General features: G+C 43.5%; 1 protein-coding gene across 1 annotated transcript in view; it reads right to left on the bottom strand.

Annotated features, from left to right (window-relative positions):
• Positions 1–20837, bottom strand: part of REEP3 (receptor accessory protein 3) — a gene marked incomplete at its 3' end in the record, with an annotated part of 41929 nt that overhangs the window by 5893 nt on the left and 15199 nt on the right. Inside the window, exons 2-5 of the mRNA XM_084265616.1 lie at positions 13005–13077; positions 8320–8396; positions 7725–7845; positions 6300–6413 (exon numbers count right to left, since the gene is read on the bottom strand). Of these exons, the coding sequence (XP_084121742.1) occupies positions 6300–6413; positions 7725–7845; positions 8320–8396; positions 13005–13077 (385 nt within the window). The remainder of the gene's footprint in view (positions 1–6299; positions 6414–7724; positions 7846–8319; positions 8397–13004; positions 13078–20837) is intronic.

Raw genomic sequence — 20837 nt, 5'->3', positions numbered from 1 at the left:
TCACTCAGGCTGGCTGCTGTGACCACCTCTCTGGGGAGACTGTGCCAGCACCCAACCCCACTCTCAGTAAAGAGCCTCTTCCTAAAATCCAACCTAAACCTCTCGTGGCCGTTCTCTCAGGTTCTCCTCTAAAGAGAAGAGATCTGCACCATCCCTTCACTCCCCCTTGTCAGGAAGCCAGACTGCCATGAGGTCTCCCCTCATTCTCCTCTTCTCCAGGCTGTACAAACCCAGGGACTTCAGCCTCTGTAAGACTTCCCCTAACTCTGTAAGGCTTCCCCTACAGACCCTTCCCCATCCTCATCGCCCTCCTCTAGACACCTTCCAACACATGTCTCTCTTGCACTTTGGCACCCAAACCTGCACCCAGGACTCGAGGTAAGGCTGCACCAGCACAGTGCAGAGCAGGACAATGCTCTCTCTGGCCTGGCTGGTTGGCCCTACTGGCTGCCTTGGCACACTGCTGGCTCATGAGTAACATGCTGTTGACCAAGACCCCCAAATCTCTCTCACCACTGCTTGCCTCCAGCATATGACCCCCTCAATCTGTATGCATAGCCAGGGTCACTCCTCCCCAGGTCAAGGATCTGGGACTTGCCCTCATGAAACTTCATGCTGTTGGCAATTGCCCAGCAAGGCTCTCTGCAAGGCTTCTCCACCCCCAACAGAGGCAACAGCTCCACTATCATCTTGATGTTATCTGCAAATTTACTTAAGACACCTTTTACTCTTGAGTCTGTGTCATTTATGAAAACATTAAAAAGACCTGGACCTAAAAATGGAACCCGGGGAACCCCACTAGTGACCGGCTGCCAGCCAGATGTAACCACACTCACCATTCTTGATATATTTATTTATAAATTAGAAACAAACCCACATCGCTGTGGTCATACAGCATTTCTTTAGGATAATTCTTCCAGCTCCCATGCCCAAAATCATGGTAATTGCTTTCTGCCCAAACAAAGCATTCCATGAGGATCCGTATTACCATCAGCTCAGAATGAAAGTCCAGACGAAAAGCATTAAAAACCCTCCTACTGCAGGAAATATGAAATTAAATACCCTCCTACTGCAGGAAATGTGAGAGCAACACTCACATTTAGAGTATTAAGACATTAAGAGCTTTGCTATTTTGCTTGAAAGCTCAGAGTTGCTAGCCACAGCGTGAAAGCAATATGCCTGCCTGCAAAACAGAAGGTTACACACAGCAATCCAATTGTAGGGGGAGCTGAAGGGGCATCTCCTGCTTCCACACTTGTGCCACGGGTACAGCAGCAGCTATCACCTCTCCCCAGTCACACCCACAGCACCAGGATGGCAGAGCAGTTGCCATGCCTGCACTGCGGTCCCATTATTTCAACAGGTCCTACCAGTAAGGAATACAGCAGGCTGTATCCAGCTCGGAGGTTGACAACCACATTTATACCACAAGAGATTCAGACAGATGCATTTATAACTACAGCACAGACAAAAAAGGCACACAACTCCACTGCTCACATTTCCACACCAGTGAACACTGAAGAGAGGGGAGCTGTGACATTTATCTTAAACAAAATGTAAGTCTTCAAGAATGAGTTTGCTTATTCATTCAACAGCATTTCCTCAAACATATTGAGCCCGTATGAGATGCCACATTTATTACCAGTGACCAGGCTGAAACACTGAAGTTGTAAATAGGTTTCTAAGCCCAGTCTGTGACAAATGTAGCCTACTAAAGAGTCTGAAAAGTGTCAAAAAGGCCCTAGTACACTATTAGTATGCTGTCTCATCAGCTGATCCTTGTGTATGAAATGCCATTCTCTATTTTGTTACTGAGCATGTATTTTTATAGTCTATACCCTTAACATGGGGAAGTTGCTGTAAACAGACACCACATAGTACATCTGTCTCAGGGGCTTCTTTTTTGTTAAGTTGGGCTTGCACCCCCTCAGTGGCCAGGATGACCAAATAAAGCAGCTTGCCTTCCCTAAACAAGTTCTCAATGGACTCCACGCCCACAGAGCTGCTCAGAGCTTTGTGGCCACAGAACTGCAGTGCACAGTGCCTACATTCCCAGCTGTTCTCTCCCTGATCCAATGCAGGCTGACAGGGAATGACTTCTGCTCCCTCTCAACCTGGAGAGGGACTGCTGTCCCGTGTATGACCTCTACAGCATGCCAGGCAGTCCCAGCAGGGAGAAGGGATAAAAGCAGTATTGCTGGGGAGCTGAGCTGCTCAAAGCGATCCTGGCTCTACGCCACAGCTGGCTGCAAGACACCTCCTTCCTCTGCCGTGCCCTGACTGGGACAAAGCAGGAGGCTTGGCAAGGCCACCAGCATGAACCAGCAGAGAGGCAGCAGATTCAGGATGCAAGATGTGCAGAAAACACAGTCCTCAAATCACTTTGCTACTGCCATCACCACATAATACTTAACAAACAATATCTGTGTGACTTCATGAAGCAGGACAGTGCACTGCACAGCTGAATTAGCAGCTGTCCTGCACATGGCAAGATAGAAACCCACTTATGATTCCAGCCAGAGTCAGAGCTCATGTGTCAGTAAGGACTGGGACATACAAGTAAGCCACATCGCGAGGGATCTGGTAAGCTGATGCATCAAAATGCAAGATACAGCAGTGGAACATGGTGCCGTGCACTTAATTCTCATAAATCCACATCCCAGGATGGGATGCATCCATGTGTCCTGAGGGAGCTGGCAGAAGTGATTGCTGAGCTGCTCTCCATCATCTTTGACAGGTCTTGGAGAACAGGAGAAGTGCCTGGAGAATAGCCAATGTGACTCTGGTCTTTAAAAAGGGCAAGAAGGAGGATCCCAGCAACTACAGGCCAGTCAGCCTCACTTCTGTCCCTGGAAACGTAATGGAACAGCTTGATCTGGATGCCATCTCCAAGCAGTTGGAAGAGAAGAAGGTCATGAGGAGTAGTCAGCATGGATTCACCAAGGGGAGATCATGCTTGTATCAGTACAGACTGGGGGATGACCTGCTGGAGAAGAGCTCTGTGGAGAAGGACCTGGGGGTCCTGGTAGATGACAGGTTGGCTATGAACCAGCAGTGTGCCCTGGTGGCTAAGAGAGCCAATGGGATTCTGGGGTGCATCGGGAGGAGTGTGGCCAGCAGGACGAAGGAGGTGATCCTCCCCCTCTACTCTGCCCTGGTCAAGCCCCACCTTGAGTATTGTGTCCAGTTCTAGGCTCCTTGGTATAAATAGGACAGGGATCTCCTGGAGAGAGTCCGGAGAAGAGCTACAAAGATGATTAATGGCCTGGAGCATCTCCCCTATCAGGAAAGGTTGAGTGAGCTGGGACTGTTCAGCCTAGAGAAAAGAAGACTAAGGGGGGGGGGGGCTTATTAATGTTTATAAATATCTGAAGCATGGGATGCAGGGGGAATTGGCCAGCCCCTTTTCAGTGGTCTGTGGAGACAGGACAAGGGGCAATGGCTGCAAGTTGGAGCACAGGAAGTTCCGCACCAACGTGCGGAAGAACTTTTTCACAGTGAGGGTGACAGAGCCCTGGAATAGGCTGCCCAGGGAGGTGGTGGAGTCTCCATCTCTGGAGATATTCAGGACCCATCTGGATGCCTATCTGTGCAATATGAGCTAGGGAGCCTGCTTTGGCAGAGGGGTTGGACCTGATGATCTCTCGAGGTCCCTTCCAATCTCTATGATTCTATGAAAGAGCTCCAACAACTTCCCTATCATTAAAGGCATCTCATTACTACTTCTTTTAATACCCCTAAGAAATTTTTTTACTAGTGAACTGTAAAAGTCAGTCTAAACCATCTTTAAGTCTTCTAAAATCAGGATTTCACAGATTTTTCTTAAATTACCGAAGTAACACAATTTCTTTTGCCAGCGGATGCTATTCAGCAGGTTTTGCAAGATTCCATTTTATACCAACAGTGGCTAACAAGCACCAGCAGGGGCAGGGGAAAATAATCAGTAGAGGAGTGTAAGCTCTAAGCCATGACTCCTGACAATTACACTTCAACTATAGTGCAGCAGGTTCAAATCTATGTCAAATTTCAGTAGACCATCCTGACTGGCTGCTCCAGCCTCCCCTGCACAGCCAGCTGGTCTTTTAATACTAATCCCCTACTCCTCTGACAGCCCTTGGAGAAAGCTGCTCTTTTTTCCACACTTGATCTTGAAAATATTCCAGAGAGTTTCCACCAATTTTACCATCCTTACATAAGCAGACACCACAGTGTCTCTTGCTTGGACACTTCAGTGTGCAGAGGCTTTCTTTGGACCACCTCCTGTGTTTAGCCTCCCACATTCTCTACTCCTAATTTGAGATATGTTGTTCAGAATAAGCATGCCTGCTCATTACAAAAACCCAACACAAAGCATGAGAGCGTGTCTCCTTCCCATCCAAAACTGTTGCCACTAACAGGATTCCTTCCATTCCTGAAATCCTATAGCATGCTCCACCAGCTCATGCTGAAGGAATAATCTTTTCACCTGCTGGAGGCAGTAGCTGACTCTTGGGAAACAGACTGAAAAAAATCAAGAACACATGCATTGTCTCCATTTGCTTGCACGAAGCAGTCATGCTCAGCTTCTTGGAATGACAAACTGAAGAGAGGTTTAACATGCCAAAACAAAGATTTTTCAGAGTCTCCTCTTTCATACTGCTTAAAAATCACGTCTGGTTTCGGTCTTTGGTATTGCAGCAGTTGTTTTGCCCCAGCATCTCAGATGCACTGAACTAATTCTGCAGAAATATTCATTAACATGTTTAACAAGTTTTAAGAAGTAGAGCAGGCATCTTGCCAGCCACAGATGACTAACAATGAAATCTAAACATGGACATTTAAGAAAAAGTTACTTGTTACTTCAGAAGAAAGGGGGAAGAGGTATTTCTGTTCTTTATTTTACAATATTTCTGTAACACAGTAAGAATTAACAAGGAAATACCCAACCTTAGCCAGATGTAAGGAAAATACAGAGCAGAAGTATCATTACAGGTGCATATTGTAATAAATAATGATTTTCTGTTTGAAAAATAATTCTCCTTTTTTGCATTTATCATAGTTATTAAACTTTTCTCCCAGTAGAGTACATAGAGGTTTAGTTTGTTGGGTTTGTTTGGAGTTTCTAAATAACCTCTTTTTACCTTGATTACTTTTCATTCCTTCAGGTGTACTCTAAAACTATTTTGTGCTTCAACCCAATACTAAGAAACTGAATAACAAAAGAGGGCCAGTGATCAAATTTAATCACATTCTCAGTATGTTATGCTCATTATGTGCCTATTTTCAACAAAATAGTGTTTGGGGTGGGTCTGGGCTTTTATTTTTTTTAAACACTACCACCCATGTACATCTTTAGTAAGAGAAAATGAACAAACAAGGTATACATGACTTTTGCTTTTATGAATCAAAGGTGCTTCTAAAAATTATGTTTTCAAATGTTGTCTCAAAGGTTTGGAAAAAGTTCACATACAAGCCCAGAAGTTCAAGTTAGGTGCTAGCTGTAACTACTTCACTTCGACAGCTAGATCTCTACATTTTCTGTTACCTACTCAGAAGTCTTCGGGTTTTCAGTTCTGTTACTATCAACCCAGCAGTTCCATTTATTCCTGAGAAGTAGCCTTGATTGCCTTAAAACTAGCATTTCACTAGGACATACAAATATTTTCATGTTTGGTGGGGTTTTTTTTGTAGTTTGGTTTAAATTATTATTAGGTAGGATACACATGGCCTAAAGTTTTAAGGTTTGAAGGAACACCATTTGGGAACAAACATGAGTTACATCATGATACAATGGAAACTACATGGCAGAGTACGCTCTGTGCAGCAATATGCAAGCTTATGCTTAGTGTATTAATTTAACTCAATCAACAGGTTGCAAACAAGTTAATTGTGTCAAGGTCATTTTTATCCATGGTAGTAATCTTTCATGCCTTTCTTCATATGTGGATTTACCTCAAGTTGATTGGAGAGAGACAGCAGAAAAGCCAGAAATCCTTTAAATAGTTTGATTACCAACAAGAAAGCACACCAGAGACAGAAAAAAAACAACTGTCATCTTCACCCAAAGCCTGCACAGAAAACCGCATGGTATCTTTTGAACTACAGTAAACCAATTCCTGTCATCCAAGACATAACTACAAGCCATTTTAAACAAACAAACATAGGAGAAGGACAGCTAGGACTGCAACCCTAGGGTTTTTAGTTCCAGTTTTTCAATACGTTTGCAGAAATCATCTTTTTGTTTCAGAAACGCAAATCCTCGGTACAGTTACACTGTTCTGTATAAAGCACAAAAGCAGTTACTGCAAGTGGCAACTTACCTTTACAGCTGCTGTCACTGCAGCCGTTGCTGCCAAATTCAACCCTTGCCTTCCAAAATTCACCATAGTTTCATAGCCTCTTTCTTTGGCTTGTACGATGTACTCGTCAATCTCCTAAAAGCAAACCAGTTAAGTTTCAGAGGGCTGTGCTTAAGAACCCCCTTACCCCACGGTATTATTTTTCCCCATCAGTGAAGACAAAATAAATCTTCAAGAGAATGTTTAATGATATAATTACTCTTGCCTTTGTATACTGATGTTACATTCGGTTATTTTAAAAAGGATTATTTCTGCTCAACAATGACCAAAGAGATCGCTTTTGTCTGGCTCAAACACTGCAGCAACACAGCAAGCTCCTTACAGGGAATAAGCTTGTCACACACAAGGAGCTCAAGAAATAGCATGCTTTAGGTGAAATTGGAGAGCTCCTCAGAAAGGTAGCATCTGATCAGAAAGAACTTCTGAAGCCAGAGCTGTGACATAGTTATAGTACCTAGGACAATACATTTACCCCCAGCTGTGGGGTAAATGCCTGGAGTTGAATATAAAGGCTTCAAGGTAGCTCACAACAGCTAGCAGACTACTAGGAAAAAGCCCTTTCCTTTATCAAGTTGCAAACAGTTTGTAGTTAAATCTTCAGAAGGTCAAGACAACCTTACTGTTCCTACCTGTGGCAATCCCACCAGCTGCCTGTTTCGCCTTATACAGGCGGAGCCCAGCATTGACCTTTACCAATGCCATGTTGTGCACTGTGAGCTTTTCCAGGGGTAGTCTTCACACTTCTGCCAATTGCTCTTTCCACACAGCCCAACAGAATACTGGAGCGCTAAGCAGATCTGTGGGCCTGTCATACTTTGGCTAAAGCTTAATAATCCTTTAGCTATTTTCTGTTCAGGTATTTTCTGTTGCAGACTAGTCTGCCTTTAAGCCTCCATAGAAAGTCTCTCCTCTTATCCTGCCAGTTTGCACACCAGAAAATCATCGATGCCAATCATCATGACAAGGTTTATTACTAGGTTATGTTAGAAAAAGAATGTTAAAATGGAAAGCTGTAGCTAAAACTGCATCCGTGCTTCTGCAGAGAGAATACTGCATCCGTGCTTCCCAGCAGCAAGTCAAACTGCATCACTTCCACTCAGCTGGGCTCCCCAAACTGCACTAAGTAGGCCACAGAACACCAGGCTCTCATGTCAATACAACACTGTCTGCTCATGCAAGTTACACAGAAGCATATGTGTGTGTATATAGATATATATATATGGACCGCCATATGCACTCACCTGGCTAGCCCCAGTTCATGCTGCCTGGCAAGCCAATAACATACTGATCAGCTCTAGAATGCATCTAGCAACAGTTCGTGTGTCAGCACGTAGTGTTTCTGTATTAGGCATTAAAAAAAAAAAAAAAAGAGTTGTTCTTTCTTACCCTTTCTTTAGAAGAAAGCAGTGGGTGGAGAAATTTTCTGTAGATTAAACTCGCCCCTCTAGTATATGGGGAAAGGAGCCAAATCACAAAAGCTATCTTCAGCTCATAGTACAGTGGAAACCTACAGACAAGTCAGAGTACAGGAAATCAACAAGTGCAGTAAGAAAACACACAGCAATAATCATAAAGAAATCTTGAAAACACACAATTACATATTCACATTCTTCACAGAATTAAATTTGACAAAGGAAATGATTTCTAGATTTATGGATTTTGGTTTTTTAAATAACTGCACTGGAATTTAAGAAACAGAAACAGTTAATGTACTTGCTTTGCCTAATACATTCCTGCACAAACATATTACAGTCCATCCTTAAGAGTTCCATTCCCCTAAGTTTTCTAGTCCCTGCTTCAAGTTACAGCGTACACAAGCTTGAAAACTGATGTTTCTCTTCCCATATACCAAGATCTTTCCCTGAAAAAAAGAGGGCCTTCAGCAAGCACAACTTCTTCATAAAAAATAAATCATTAATAACCAGAGAACATCAGAAACAAACACATTTTCACCCAGAGTTCCCCAAATGCAGACTCTTACCATGAGACTGTCAGGTCAGTTATCGTTTCAGTAAATGTATAAAGAGCAAACACAATCCAATACATCATCCAGCGAACCTGAAAATTAAGACACCATCTTCAGCAAAAATTTTGATTTCACCTTTATACAGAATGCACTATACAATCAGTTCAGAGCTGATAAAGCAAGATGTTCAACAGCATCTTGGTCTGTATCAGCTGGGCTTCAAGTGACTATATGAAGGTCTGGATGTTCTGTTCCTAAGTAGAACCTGCAGTAGCTGCAACTAGCTGAAGCGGAATGGCTTTGTCACCAGGGTCACAACCTCATCCAGGTTGGCTTCAGAGATCTAGTTCTGCATGTAGAAATCTTTAGTGACAAGAACAGAAACACCCACACTGCAAAGAGTCAGATTATCATTAAGCCCTAATCCCACTAAAGGGCATTTCAGTCTGTTCCACACTCTTCTATACATTTACACAAGTCACCACTGCCAAGTCAGGTAGCCCTTCCTTCCATTTCACAACATACACTATTCAGCTAAACCAAAGCCTCCCAAACATGCAAACCCCTTCTATTCTCCTTCATTAAAGATCAATCTATCCAGTGCTGTTATGTATCACTGAATCAGCCCTTAGCAGTTACGTTCTGCATGCGGGCTTATTATTATAGTATTAACACTGTGGCAAGGCAGGGAAAAGGTATCTGCATGGAAATTTAGTTCTAGTAATATATCAAGAACCACAAAGTTCCTGTTAATAAAAAAAGCTCACAGGTAAGCATCTTTGGGTTGGACTCGATCTCTTGAGGTCCCTTCCAACCCTTCCAATTCTGTGATCTTATTGCTTCAGGCTGTAACTATTTACTTTGTTTGGTTTTAAGACTTACATCATACATAAAGGATTTGAAATCAGACAATGCTCTTAAAACACAGGTTTTAGTTCTGTTCTCTAATAGTTAATAAAATCACTCATTTTTAAACATTTGCTCAAATTTGGTTGTCTAAACTGATTACATCCTGCAGATTAAATATTACGTAAGTAGCTCCACACATCTGTCTTCCCCACGATATTAACGCCCAAATGCAATGTATTTCCAAACTAGGTCAGTACAAACCACCACTGATTATTCATCCTAACTGAACACCCACGTGCTCTTTAAATTCTACCACTATCTACCCCAGAAAAAAAACACAAAACAAAACAGTTTTGGAAAGGGAAGGAGAAAAGCACCACCCGCAGCCAGATGTGGTAACCTCAATTCATTCACCATAGCCTGAACGATGACTCTTGGGGTGTCCCGAGAACGCATTAAACACTGCATTTGTCAGGCAGTAGTCTGAGGCCTAACTTCACAGTGCCCTCTTTCCACAGAAGGGGAGATATCTCTATACACACACTTTCCTACAGAGGATGTGGCTCAGATTTAATCTTCACTTCTATAGCAGTGTCTTTTTCTCTTTCCATGGACTTAAGCACTCAAAATCTAATGCTATGCTTCAACTTCGTAGCTGTACATCATGCTTTAGAACCACTTCCTCCACCACAACTTGACACCTATTTATCTTAAATGATTTTCTGCATTTCAATTTGAAAAGAAACTGTCATGTGATAACAGTCTTCACTGCAACCTCTCACATGACTTAGATATTTCAGGCTTGAATAAAATAAGGCAAACATACACAACAGCTAGGTCATCTTTGATAGGCCACGTGACATTTAAACTCACTGACCCTCAATTAACCAGAGCCAACACTTGAATAAAAATAAAATTAACATTCACCTTTGCCCCATCAACCTAAGCACAATAAGATGCAATGCATTTTTTAAGACGCCATGCAAGACTGCATTTCCACCCCCCACGTTATCCAGGCTATTCATTCTTTAATCAATATCTGTTTATCCAAATAGGAACAACAGAAGTAGTGAAGTTTCTCTCTGGCTGCTAGGAAAAGTAAGAAATGCTCTGCAGAAGGGTACATGGTATTGCCAGGAGTCCCGATGATGATGGGGCAAGGATTCTCAAAACACCCAAATCAAACCACATCCTAGAACAGTTAATGCAGTAGGTACCAAAAGCATCCTTGACAAATGAACCCAAAAGACTTAGCGGGTTTTATATGGGGAGGGGGGAAGAACTGAACGTCGTATTTGACACTGCGCAGAAGACTATCATCTACTTAAAGATGAAGCTACAGAGGATTTGATTGAGTTCTTTTTATGTTAAAAGGGTGATTACAGATCTGTTTTAAGCTTTTTTTCCTATCACTCAAGTGTTAAGCTCATCTTTGCTGGCTTTGGCTGAAGCACAGTCTTTCAAGTCAGGATTTTGAAGCCAGGATTTGAGAAGACTGGTTCTTCAGGCTTCTACTGTAAGTCCCAGATGCTCATTACAAGCACTTTGGTGTAACAGTGAAAAAAAAACTCCTCAAAGAACTCAGTCAACTCCCTTAAACCAGGACAATTACAAGAACAAATAAATCTTCTCAAAGGCACAGAGCCTAATTTCTAGAACTGAAGTCCCTAAGTCTTTTAAATCACCAAAACCAACAGCAACACTTTTTTCCCATAAATAATCTTTGCACAATTTGCTGCATCATGACCTACACAGCCAGTCAAAAGATGCCTGTATGTTGTTTTTTACTGATGGAAGCCCCAGGTAAGTAAACACCGCTTCCCCTCCCCCCCCCCCAAAAAAAAATTGTTGCAACAAAGCTCTTGCAATCTACCAAACAAAACCAGATGGCTCCTGAGCCACACATAACCCTGGAAAAGAAAAGAAGGTATGCTCGGGCCGTAACGCGACTGGCAGCAGCGCTGTGCCATTTGGAAGGCTGCAGTTAAAATTATACCATCTCCATTAAATAAAGTGACCCAATTGGGTAGATGAAAGCCATGGATGGTCCCTAAGATCTCTCTGGACACTCAACCCAACCAGCAATGGAGTGGTAATTCACTAATGAACTGATGTCACTTCCCATCCATGGAAAAAGTAAGTGTGATGGATCTCAGCTCCATTAGCATCTTGTATGCAACTGCAAGTTCAGGAACTGCTCAAAGACCACAGGTGACTGAAAAGCTGTGTTCTCACACCATATATACAGGTGCAAAAAAGGTTCCAGGCCTTACTGAAGGTCTTAGGTATCACAGAACCACTAGGTTGGAAATGACCTTTGAGATCACCAGGTCCAGCTGTACCTGTCCTCCACTACACCATATTGTGAGCACAACATTTACCCGTCTGTTAAACACATCCAGGGTTGGTGACTCAACCCACTTCCAGGGCAGCCTGTTCGTGCCCTGACAACTCTTTCAGGGAAGAGCTTCTTCCTATTGTAGAAGACAGGCATCTCTGAAAAGAATGCTCAAGACAGACAGCTATGTCATAGCTAACTGCACACCTGTAAGAGTCAAAGATCTCAGCTTTCTACAAAGATAACTTCTTTTACTTGAAGATATATTTCAAGAAGCAGTGGTAACCTCTTCAAGTGACTTCCCACACTAGAGTTTGAAGTTGCCATCTTCTACTTAGCCTGTGGATCCTTTTTTTGAGAAAGCAGGGAGAAAAGCAGATTATAGGTTCTTTGCATTATATACTTTCCTGACAGGGTGAAGTAAGCATGAGACAAGGAATTTCTTCCTGATTATTCCCCCACTCCCCTCCCCAAGCTTAGCTCCAGCAGGCTCTAGCTCTACGTATACAAATCAGCTCTAATCAGCTTGTACACAGAAATATGGTTATGATGCCCACTTTGGAGCCTTGATGGACTTATCAGGGCTAGATGCAAGACATACAAGGGGAGGAACAACAGCTACTGCCTTCTACTACTACAATAAAGTACAGAGTGGAGACATCACACAGACAGTATTAGATCACTGTCAGGGCTGCAGAGTTCAAGTTACTAATGGCACTGACTCCACTCTGAGTCAGGCAGCCAAGTTAAGAAAAAGGCTGAGAAAAGAATATAGGTTAGGTGCTGAAATCAAGTCAGGCTGCCTCTTAAAACAGGGAATTAACTCAGTGACCAAAGCTCCTTGTGACTCCAACTGGGTAACATTCTTGTGGTAATCACTCATACTGAAGAGGAAATTATTTAACAGACTAATTCCAAACTGCAGTACCTACAGTAATTTTGTCTTTCTCCATCTCACTCTGTCTGTCCTTCTTTCATGTTAGTGTAACAATCTTTTCCCTCCTTGGTTACACTTTCTTACTTGAGGAACAACAGATTAACTAGATATCCTTTTCTCAGGGAGATTTTAAATTCCCGGTTGAGCTCCGTGCAACAATTGAACTGCTGCTGCTATTCGAGTGGTCACTGAGAATCGGTTTGCCATTCCTTATATTACAGGTGCTTTCAGAACTGGGAACCCTTTTTCTAGTCCCCATACAAAAGTCCATTATTCTGAGTACTTTGCTGAAACATGGCCAACACTACAGCTTACATTTTAAAACCCTCCTAAAAATACCAGTGTATGGCATAGGGTGTTGGACAAGTTTCAGCTAAGCCTATGGAAAGCCTGATAAACCTTAACCTTTAGTTTTCCAAAGAAAAGTCACAGGATTACCACTAGATTCACGTAGGTGTTTTATCTACTCCTCAGCTGAACCAAGCTCTTGTAAGATTTACTGAACCACATCATGAAACTTTAAGTTTTATGTAAGCAGAGGCATTTAATTAAGCGATTAAAAGGAATGCAACTTACATATTCTTTCACATTTTTTGTCTTCACAGCTTTGTACGAGTAATACGCTGGATATAGCATCCCAAACACCAACCTATTGGAAAATAAAAAGAGCTTTCAGTATCTGTTAAGACTGTACAAGACAAAACAGTGACAACACATCATTGGAGCCAACTTTAAAAAATCCAGTTCTACAGCTTGGAAAAAGAAAATAAATCACGATGTTATAAGCTGCTTGGAGGAAGTTTGGCAATACACAAAAATAGAACAGGAAAGGCTGCATGCCCTGAAGACAGCCAACAGTTTCCTAAGACTGCCTCTAATAGATAATGTAAAACTAGTAGCTCTTCTGGTTCAACTACCAGTAAAACCAGTCCTGCAGCCCACCCCTATACAGAGACTGTTTCCAAACTGGCAGCACCATCAACACTTGAAAAGCCTCTAACAACTATCCCCAAGTAATCAGAATCATCTACTTTTATCAGATTACCAGAAGATTATTCAAAAGCAATTTTAAGACCAGACCAAGTTACATCATTTCAGCTCCTTTTGCTAGAACTCTGCAACAGATACATGTGGGAACAGGCCAGTGGGAACGAATCCCTTTTTGCTCAGCCAGCCAATTTCTCCTAAAATTCACCAGGAAGGTGCAGAGGAGGGTGAAGATGCCCAGCAGGATCAGAAAAAAGAAATGCTCTAACCCAAGTTGGTAACTTGCATTTTCTAGTGAGAGCCTCAGCCACCCAACAGTGCTTGGAGGAACTGAACAGCAATAGCTGCCATCTCCTTCATGGCAGGTTATGTACAACTAGTAGCAAGAGCCCCACATTTTCACTTCACCAGCTTGTTACGAGCAACTGCCTGCCCTTCATTCCAGCTGGCCCAGAGCAACAGTTCCAGAAAAGTCTGCAGTGGGACAGAGCGTACCCTCAACAAGCTTGCTGACACCACCAAGCCACATAGTGCTGTCAACACACAGGAGGGAAGGGATGCCATCCAGAGGGACCCTGACAGACTTGAGATGGGTCCTACACAAACTCCATCAAGGCCAGCAAAGCCAACCACAAGGCCCTGCACATGGGTCAGGGCAATCCAAAGCAAAACTCCAGGCTGAGCAAAGAACGGAATGAGAGCAGCCCTGAAGAGGAAGAGTTGGGGTATCAGTGGATGACAAAAAGCTGGACATGACACAGCAACGTGCACTCACAGACCAGAAAGCCAACTGTGCCCTGGGCTGCATCAGAAGACAAGCAGGTCAATGGAGGTGATTCTCCCCATCTACTCTGCTCTCACAAGACACTACCTGCAGTACCACATCCACCTCTGGGGGCCCCAGTACAAGACAGACAGGGACCTATCAGAGACAGTCCAGAGGAAGCCACAAAGATGATCAAAGAGTTGGAGAACCTCTCTTAGGAAGACAAGCTGAGAGTTTGGGTTAATCAGCCTGGACGAGGCTCCAGGGAGACCTTACCAGCCTGCCAGTACCTAAAGGGGCTACATGAAAGCTGGAGAGGGGCTGGTTACAAGGGCATGGGGGGATAGAACAAGGGGGCAACAGCTTTAAGCTGAAGGAGGAGACATTTAGATTAGATACTGGGAAGAAATCCTTCCCCGTGAGGGCAGGGAGGCCCTGGCACAGGCTGCCCACAGCAGCTGTGGCTTCCGCTGGATCCCCAGCAGGGTTCAAGGCCAGGTTGGATGGGGCTTTGGGCACCCTGGGCTGGCAGAGGGTGTCCCTGCCCACAGTAGGAGGTTGGGACTTTGAGGTCCTTTCCAACCCAAACCACCAGTCTGGGATTCTGCAATAAGTGGGGAGCAAAAAAACCGGCATTAAGATCAAAGGTAAACTACTTACCTCAACATCACAGATACCATAGAGAAATGTTGTTTTCTCCATCCTTAGGGAAAGGCAGTTACTCATGGAAGGAAGCCTGTTGCAGGGCACCAGGGGGATCCTGGGAGAAGTACTAATGTTAAGCTACAAATGCCACAAGTGAAAGGGGAGGATAAACTTATGGAAGCAAATTCTGAAGTGTTTCAAATGCCCTTCTGAAATCATCTAGTCCAATCTCCTGCTCAAACCAAGACTGACCAGGCTATCTAAGGCTTCAGCCAGTCAGGTCTCGGATACTTCCAAAGAGACATCTCCCATTTTCTCAGCAACCTGTTCCAGTGCTCAATGTGGCTCCTAGTGCAAGTAGTTGTACCCAGTCAGAACCAGAAGTTTAAACCATTGTGTCTCTTGACCTGGTAGTACAGCAAGAAAACAGGCCTAGCTCTTGTAACCTCCACAGAGTTATGCAAGGTTACTATTAAAGCCGGGTTGCACCCCAAAAGCTTTCCTTTGAAGCCCAGTTCATTCAGACTCTCCTCAACATCTTGGTGGCTTCCACTGAACTTTCGCCAATTAAGCAACATTCTTCTGGCACAAAGAAGCCCAAAGTCAAATACCTAAATCTCACAACTCCATCCCCTTCCTGAATGTGTAATTATATATTTATTTTCTTCATTATTTAAAAATTGCAGAACCCCGCTTCAGAAAAAATCCTCCAACAATGAAGCACTTATTTCTTTATCTTTAAGGAACGAAGGAGGGTCTAAGAAATATCACAGAATCACAAGGTTGGAAAAGACCTTTAAGATTAAGTCCAACCTTTCCTGTCCTATCCTAAACCATATCCCTGAGTACCTCATCTACCCTTTTTCAACACATCCAGGGATGGTGACTCAGCCCCTCCCTGGGCAGCCTGTTCTAGGCCCTGACAACTCTTTCAGGGAAGAACTTTTCCTAACATCTGATCTGACCCTGCCCTAGCACAGCTTGAGCCCATTTCCCCTTGTCCCATCTCCTGCCACCTTGCTGAAGAGACCATCGCCCACCTGCACCCTCCTGTCAGTGTAAGCAGTGATAAGGTCTCCCCTCACCCTCCTCTTCTCCAGGCTGAACACCCCCAGCTCCCTCAGCCGCTCCTCATAGGATTTGCTCTCCAGCCCCTTCACCAGCCTTATTACCTTTCTCTGGACAGACTCAAGGACCTCCATGTCCTCCTTGTAGTGAGAAATTGGTCTCAACCAAATTCAAGACAACAAAAAGAATTACTACCAATTTTAAGAGACAAAAGTATCATGTATTGCTTTTCTCCAGGATGCATTCACTTCCACAAGACTAGATCTGCACAAATCTTCTGATGCAGGCCATCAGTCTCAATGTACATTGAGCCTTTGCCCATACCAGAGTTGTTAATGGCAAACAGCAGCAAAAGGGCACTCCAAGCAGGTCTCTACAAGATCAGACTTCTCTGTAGTGGGAAGGGATGCTGCACTGATGATGACTTAAAGCAATACTGATATGAATGCCTAACTGGTATACCATAGCTGCAGTTCAATACCTGGATTGGGAGGCTCAGAATTTCACAACTCATGGTAAACTGGTGTAAACAGAAAATGGATCCTGAAGCTCTCCATTTGTATAAGCTAAACTGCTACTCCACTGCAGCAGAGCTCACCTACATGTTTCAGATGCTGAAATACCTTTTGAAAGAGTCCAGACTGCATAAATTCCACTTCAGCATACTCATCCATAGAATCCTATCCAAACACAACTATAGTACAATCCAAAGACCTTTCATCCTGAGGCCAAGAAAAGCAACAGCCAAAAAAACACCCTGAACAGTTTTATTCTCAACTAGAAGAAAAGCCTGACAACACAAATTAAAAAGCTCACTTCACCCAAATAACAGATGTGGAAACAGAAGGAATGAGACCAAACAGCCTTCATTTTGAAGGTATTCTGTAGACAGCAGCTTTTCCACTCATTTTTGCTCCTGTTCAGTAACCTATAAGCTGTAATGGCTCTCAACTTTACTCCTTCTGGCTGAAATCATAATTCTCAGAGATAAGGCAAGCTTTGTTAATTCTAATAATCTAACACTGTTTCTGTGAGAGCAGAAGTTTCTTTGTTAAAAGACAAAATGGTTCCCAAACATCATAACTATCACCAACTGTCAGATGACTCCATAACTATATGCCAGTAGTTACTGGTGATCTATGCATCTCTCCCAGATTCTCAAAAAATAGTTCAAAGTTACTTAAATAGCTACTAGTAGTGTGCACATGCAGTTTTCTTGCTATGAAACGTACAGAAGAAACAGTTTTAATACTTCACTTAAATTTTTGGTCTATATTCGTCCACTCATTTTGCTGTCAAGTAGCACCATTCCTATTCTAAAAAGTTATATTTTACAATTTAGACAGCAGTTAATCCTCTGAATGTGTCATCCTCCAAAACCTGGTAGAAACAAAAATCGGAAAGAACAGAATTCTTGAAGAGCACAGCTTCAGAACCAATTGATCTTCAAGCAGAAAAGCTTATTAAAGTAACAATAAGAAGCTCATAAATCTAAATTAAAGATGCCCTCAAGCTGAACACAAAGAGTAGCACAAGACAAACACAATAAAAACACCTGGCTTTCCTCATCTAGAAAATCTTTGTTACTCAATACTGCTCAAATCAAGCATTTGGGGGGGGGGGGGGGAAATCCCTATTTTAGTACTTTTGTCTTTTAAAAAATTCTTCTAGAACTCAGTTTTAAAACCAAAGAATGAGAAACTTCACCGCACAATATACTATTAGTTATTACTGTTCAATAGTGTTGGCAGTTTTTCTAACCCTTCCATATTACACTTGTCCCCAAAAGGTGCATACAAAGGACTAAGAACAAAACCCATGAGCACGTTTAGCCAGCAGCAACAGGAACCAGTGCTGTGAAGTTACCATCTTACAGCCAGATCTGACATTTCAAGCTTGGCACGATGCTGCAGCCAACTCTGGCATCACTACCTCCTTCACGTGGGCTAAGTCATTTCATCTTAGCGAAAGCTACCTGGCAATTTAACAGCAGAAAAGTGAACTTGTCGCCAGTAAGTGTACTTGAAGGTCAGCTAATCCACTTTTAGCCTCAATCTATACATGACAGATTAGTATACAGGCAAAGGAAAGACTGCTGCAGCTGACTGAACAGAAACGCAGTGAAGAGAAGCAGCAGGGAGCCTGGGCACTATGAATATCACCAACACAGATAGCTACAACAGTCAAGCACTTCCTAATGGTTTTCCTGTTTGCATCAATAGCCCCCCAAAAACCCCATCTCAAAGCAGTTAGCAACACCTACTGCTATGCAAAAGTACATCCCTCCTCTGGCGTTGCTAAAGTAACTACACAACCCTCCTTCAAGGATGTGCCCGATTATTCCAAGGTTTTGCAAATTTCAAAAGCAACCCTTGAGCTGTCAAGGTGCGGTCTGTATTGCACACTGGGTAGCAACACACCCCGCTAACAGAGTTACAAGGTTGGAAAAGACCTTTCAGATCATCAGGTCCAACCGTTCCTGTCCTATGCTAAACCATATCTCTAAGTACCTCATCTACCTGTCTGTTAAACACATCCAGGGAAGGTGACTCAACTCCCTCCCTGGGCAGCCTGTTCCAGGCCCTGACAACTCTTTCAGGGAAGAACATTTCCTAACATCTGATCTGACCCTGCCCTGGCACAGCTTGAGGCCATTTCCCTTTGTCCCATCTCTTGTCTCATGGCTGAAGAGACCATCGCCCACCTCTCTACAACCTCCCTTCAGGTAGCTGTAGGTGGTGATAAGGTCTCCCCTCAGCCTCCTCTTCTCCAGGCTGAACACCCCCAGCTCCCTCAGCCATTCCTCATAGGATTTACTCCCCAGCCTGGTTGCCCTTCACTGGACACGCTCCAGGACCTCAATGTCCTTATGGTGAGGAGCCCAGAACTGGACACAGTACTCGAGGTGTGGCCTCGCCAATGCTGAGTACAGAGGCACAATCACCTCCCCAGACCTACTGGCCACACTACAAGCCAAGATGCCATTGGCCTTTTTGGCCTCCCGGGCACACTGCTGGCTCATATTCAGCCTGCAGTCAACCAACACCCCCAGGTCATTCTCTTCCTGACAGCTCTCCAGCCAACCTCCCCCAAGCCTGTAGTGCTGCATGGGGTTGTTATGTCCCATGTGCAGCACTCTACACTTGGCCTTGTTAAACCTCAACCCGTTGGTGTCAGCCCATTGGTCCAGTCTGTTCAGATCCCCCTGAAGAGCCTCCCCATCCTCAGGCAGATGAACACTTCCTCCCAGCTTAGTGTCATCTGCATGACACATAGCGGACAAAGCCAGTTTCCACACACGGAAACAGACTGCAGCCGAGTGCAATGACCTTTATTTTACTAGTAGATATATAGATAAACCCCTGCTTATCAACCTGATTTTACTGCCAGTTCTGTGTCTAGCTATTTCAGTCTTATGCTGCACTCAGCAACTCACGCAGCACTCCTTTTTTGGTACAGACCCTTCCCCTACAGACATTTCCCTCATTTAAAGAGAAATCTTTCTCAAAATGACTACACGATTAAGATCAAAAGGTGAAGAAAGGAGTATCAAAAAGCCTTGAAATATCAATAGAATCATTTATTTGTGTACTCGCATAGCTGTATTAAAACAAAGGCTACTGCCTGTATTATCATATAATGTACAGTCTTGCAGCATAAAAAGCTTTGAAGTAACTATTTGAAAAAAATCATTTCTGAAGCAAAGCAACTGAGTTTGCATTCAATGATAACTGAAAAAACAGCTGCCTGCAAACACTCTCCTCTGGCACAGAGCACACTTAACCTGACAGCGAAGAACTCTACAAACAAAACACAGAACAAACCCACCAAGTCCCTCAAAAAGACTACTTGCACCCAGACCATCAAAATACTACACTGTTAAACCAACGGCGCATTTAAGACTTTGGTCTACTCACATTGCCAAAGAACTGCTGAAAGCAAGGGAGCAGTGTTAGTATTTTATTCTTTTGTTCCTCTGAAATGCTGAGAGACAAGGGCCACACGTGCTCCCTTACAGTAAAAGCCATTCAGGAAACTATTCAGTAGTAGACATGTTTTGAAGACAATCCCATCGGCTAAACTCCCTTTCCCTAGCACATCTGATTAACAGAGGTGACATCGATCTGTCCACCCACCGACAGATTGATACCTCTTGGCATAGACTGCTACAGAGCCAGACATTTGTTCAAGTGCACATCTACCGCAGCAATGCGCATCTACATCCTGAAGGATCACTCAACAGCATTTGGCAGGTCCAAGAATAAAAGAATCCTCCCCACCTCCCCAAACCACACAAGTCAATATAAATACTTGATAAACCTCCTAACTTTGTTGGCCATGCCCAGTTCCCAATACCAATCTATACCTGCAGGTTAAGGCAGGAGCATCTTCCACTAGCATTCACGTGCAAGTAATGATGATAGAAGCATCTTCCACTCCTGTCATACATACACATGAGCTTTTCTAAGAGCTGGTCAGACACCATAGAAATACCAGCAGTAACAGAAGGACTCCCAGATGACTGTGCGGTATGAAAGCCTTAACTGGGGTGGAGTACCTGTGCAAAAACTAGGTCTGAAGTTGTTCGTGTTACTTTGCTTCCATAAGAACTGTAATTACTGACCCACGTTATGGTTAGCAGGTTTAGTCGAAGCAAGATTTCTTTTGAAAGGGGAGTTTGCTAATGGAAATTCAATGGCTGAATGAAATTGGAGCTCGAGTCTTCAGCTGGCTGTCCCTGGTTTCAGAAAGGAAGATGTGGCCATGCTCCTTCACAATGCTTCCACCAAGGTTTCAATCACCACACCCTGGAAAACCATAAATATTTTTGCTCAGACTGCATGCTACTCATACCTGTAAGTCACTCCCATAACAGATAAGCACCACAGACTTGTTTTGGGAGGTGGGGGTATAAAGCAGTAACTCTAATCAGTTATGCACTG

The sequence above is a fragment of the Gallinula chloropus genome (assembly GCF_964237585.1).
Source record: "Gallinula chloropus genome assembly, chromosome: 5".
In the NCBI taxonomy this organism is placed as follows: domain Eukaryota; kingdom Metazoa; phylum Chordata; class Aves; order Gruiformes; family Rallidae; genus Gallinula; species Gallinula chloropus.
Note: the sequence above shows the minus strand (reverse complement) of the source record. Positions and strands in the feature narration are given on the sequence as shown.